This window comes from Mus caroli, unplaced genomic scaffold (assembly GCF_978045245.1).
Source record: "Mus caroli unplaced genomic scaffold, Mus_caroli_1 scaffold_2, whole genome shotgun sequence".
Classification (NCBI taxonomy): domain Eukaryota; kingdom Metazoa; phylum Chordata; class Mammalia; order Rodentia; family Muridae; genus Mus; species Mus caroli.
The window spans coordinates 141938734-141942145 of NW_028227257.1; the positions used below are offsets into that span (position 1 = coordinate 141938734).

Consider the following 3412-nt stretch of genomic DNA (forward strand, 5'->3'; position numbering starts at 1 on the left):
AAATTTAATTAAGACAGCAAAGCTGCCACGGGTGTCTAGTTATCTCATGTTTGCCCACTGTTCACACTGGCCCTGCTCTAACATGAGGTCCTAAGAGGGCAACAGCCTGGTTTAGCATTTGGGATTAGTTAGGGTTCTCTGTGCCTTATCTTTCTAAGTGTCTCCCATGGGCCCTTATAGAGCCTTTTCACATCTAAGAACCCACTTGCAATATTCCTGGGAGATCAGGGACATCACCTCACTTTACAGATGGAGAGAGTGATATCAGAGGCCAGGCCGAATGCCTGAGTTCTGCAGGTGAGGGGTGGCAAAACCAGATACGGATAGAGGGCAGAAGTTTCCCAAAGCCCAGCTGTTCTAGGGGGGAGCTTATCCAGGCAGTGGCAGCTGTTAGTACCCATCAGGACTTTATCCAAAGAAGCCCGTGCAGGCTGGGTGGACATCCTGGGAACCATGACTTTCCCTACCAACAAAATGCCTGCTTACAAAGAGCCTGGGGATCTTGACTTTGGAGCTGCTCTGGTGCCAAGCCATAAGCAGAGGGAACTCCAGCCCCGGAGTGGGGGTGAGGGAAGATTGAGGTTGGGGGTAGGGTTCTGTGCAGATAGGGGTATGGAGGCCTCCCATTCAAGAAGAATAAGGTTTCTGTCCTACCCCAGTTGGAATGAGGGCTCTGGAGCCAAACAGCGAGGGCTAGGGCAGAGCCAGCCAACCTTTGGCACGTGAAGTGCCACCCTGCATTCATGGCAGCTAATCTCAGAGATATTCATCCCGCTAGCAGGCAGACACTCTGAAAGCTTTGACTGTTTCTGCCTCCTGGGGTCTCTACAGGAATGTCAGAGGTCAGCAGACATAGGCAGAGTTCAGGCTGGTGGAAAGCAGGGGGCGGGCAGCGTCTGGGCACTGCCCGAGGCCAGATGGAGTCTTTGTGCTCTGTGCCCTGGGAACACTCTCAACCCCACAGACTGCCCACTGAAGAGAACTGGCTGAAACCAGGCCAGTCCAGGATGTAATGGACTGTAATGTCTGGGACAAGCAGAGGACCTTCCTGGACACTGGTGCCACTGATTTCTGAAGATGCAGGCAACAGCCTCCAGATCCACCTTGCCAGACCCTGTCTATACAGCAGCCTTTAAAATGGAGGCACCTGAATGCCATGGTTACATAATAATGGGAACTCACGGATACTTAATTGCTCTAACCGTCTTCCAGAGGAGGACACTTCATGGTGTCGATTCTCTTTCTACCCTTATATAGATAGATAGGTTCTAGGGATTGGACGTGTGTCATCAGGTTTGTGCAGTGAGCACTTTCATCTATTGAGTCACCTCGTCAGCTTAGTGTATGTAATTTTTTTTTTCCTTTTGGAACTCACTCTGTAGACCAGGCTGGCCTCGAACTCAGAGAACCGCCTGCCTCTGCCTCCCAAGTGCTGGGATTAAAGGCGTACGCCACCACGCCTGGCCCGTATGTGATTTTTTAAAACAAGGTTTCATAGAGCTCATACCGAGCCTGCTATATAGTTAAGGGGAATATTGAATTCTCTGTCTTCTCGCCTCCACCTCCAGGGATTTACCATCTCCTGCAGCTCCCCCCAGCCTCTCCTGCAGCTCTCCCAGAAAGCAGCCCTCAGTAAGACCTAATGTGGCTGGTGTCCCCAGAATTGCATGTGTGCTCCTTCCCACAGACCAGGGAAGGCTGGATCATTCCCGCACATCCTAGGGCTCTGGATCATGGAGCGCCTTCACCCCTACCACCTCATGAGAGGTGGTTAGCACCCCATCCCTTGTGGGTGCTGACCAAAAGGGGTGAGTGTGTTCCCTGGGAGTAAGGAGGGGTGTGCAGGCTCCACACCAGCCTGATGAAGCCTGCCTGCAGCTCGACCAGCTGCTCCTTTAGCTCTCGGTTTTGGGACTGCGCTCTGCTGATGATGGTGCGATCACTGCGTGCCCTCCAGGATCTGCTTGCGCTCTTCTGCCTGCTCTCTCCAGGGCTGACCCTTCCTGCTCCTGGTTTGGGTGACTCAGGCTCCCATTGCCCTGCACCTGGGCCTGCAGCTGTCCCATTAGACTTTCCAGCTCCTTCTGCAGCTGCTCAGCCTCTCCCTGCAGCCACTCTTCGGCCTCCGAGGGCCCAGCTGGAGGCTCTGGGGATGGCAACTCCTCTGAGAAAGGAAGCAGGCACAGGGAAGGGATCCACCTTAGGCTTCTCAGACTCCAGTGGGAGTCAAGCTCCCCGCCCTACGCTTTGGCTTCTTTTCTGTCAGGATCTTAGACGAGATAAGCGGTAAGCGTTTCAAACCACTCTAGTACAGTTCTGTGATGCTCAGTCATCTTCAGCGGGTAGCAGTAGACATGCCATCTTGCTCTGCACAGAGGAACACATGCTCAGAAAGATGGCAAGGCTTGTCACCTGGTCGGTCACGGCAGAGACCTTTTGCCCCGGTTACAATGTTCTCACACCCACTTGCCCTCCAGGGCAATGGAAGCCACCTTCATGGCCTTTGACCCACTTCTGCTCTCAGGTCACCCTTGCCCTACTCACCCATCTGACTCCACCCATCTGACTCCAGAGTGCCGCCAAGCTGGTCTCCAGCTCTTGTACCTGCCGTTCTCTGTGCTCCTTCTCTTCCTTCAGTGTGTGCACCTGCCCAAGGCACAGGGGGCGCTGGAGATCCCGGGCACCATCCATCCCCAGTCCAACCTCTGCAAAACCAAAGCCCCGAACCCCTCAGCTGCTCCACGCTGATGCTCAGGAAGAGCAAAGACACCGGAGGCGAGGCCTCACCTGCTCCGCCGTTTGCTGTACCCTCTGCTGTTGCCACATTTGCTGCTGCCACATTTGCTGCTGCCACATGGCACACTCTCCTTTCAGCTTCTCCGCATACTGGTCTCTCTCCACCTGGAGCTGCTTCAGTGACTCCATCAGCTGCATCCGTCAATGTACACGTTACGCAGGGCTGTGTCCTTGGTCCTCACCTGCCCTTGGCCATCTGGGGTCATGCCCTTCCTCCCCCCGCCCCCCCCCAGATCCACACCTGGCCAACATGGGTCTCCAGCTGAGCCTGCTCCTCCATGGCTTGTTGTAACTGCTCATTACCTCCTGAGGCCGCAGATTGGCTAGAGAACTGTATGAGGGTTAGGTCTGGGGGCCTGGGCTGTTCCGCTGACGTGCTCCCCACAAGAGCTTGAGCTAGGATGACAACCTGGGGTCATTGCCCTATGAGAAAGAGACAGGAGGAGCTAAGCAGACTCCTGCACGGGCCATTTAAATGAAACAGAATGATGACATTTCAACAGGCATGGGGGTGGGGGTGGGGTCACACCTGCAATCTAGGTCTTGGAAGGCTAAGGTAAGAGAATTACCATGAATTCAAGGCTCACCTGGTGTGTTACAGGTCACCCTGGGCCAC

General features: G+C 54.5%; 1 protein-coding gene across 1 annotated transcript; it reads right to left on the reverse strand.

Moving 5' to 3' along the window:
- Nucleotides 1-1895: 1895 nt before the first annotated feature.
- Nucleotides 1896-3076, reverse strand: LOC147005931 (golgin subfamily A member 2-like). The gene is made up of 4 exons (XM_085828558.1): nt 3038-3076; nt 2788-2928; nt 2559-2646; nt 1896-2164 (listed from the first exon to the last, which is right to left on the reverse strand). Exons 1-4 carry the CDS (start codon nt 3074-3076, stop codon nt 1896-1898), a joined length of 537 nt encoding a protein of 178 aa, XP_085684684.1.
- Between the last annotated feature and the right edge of the window lie 336 nt (nt 3077-3412).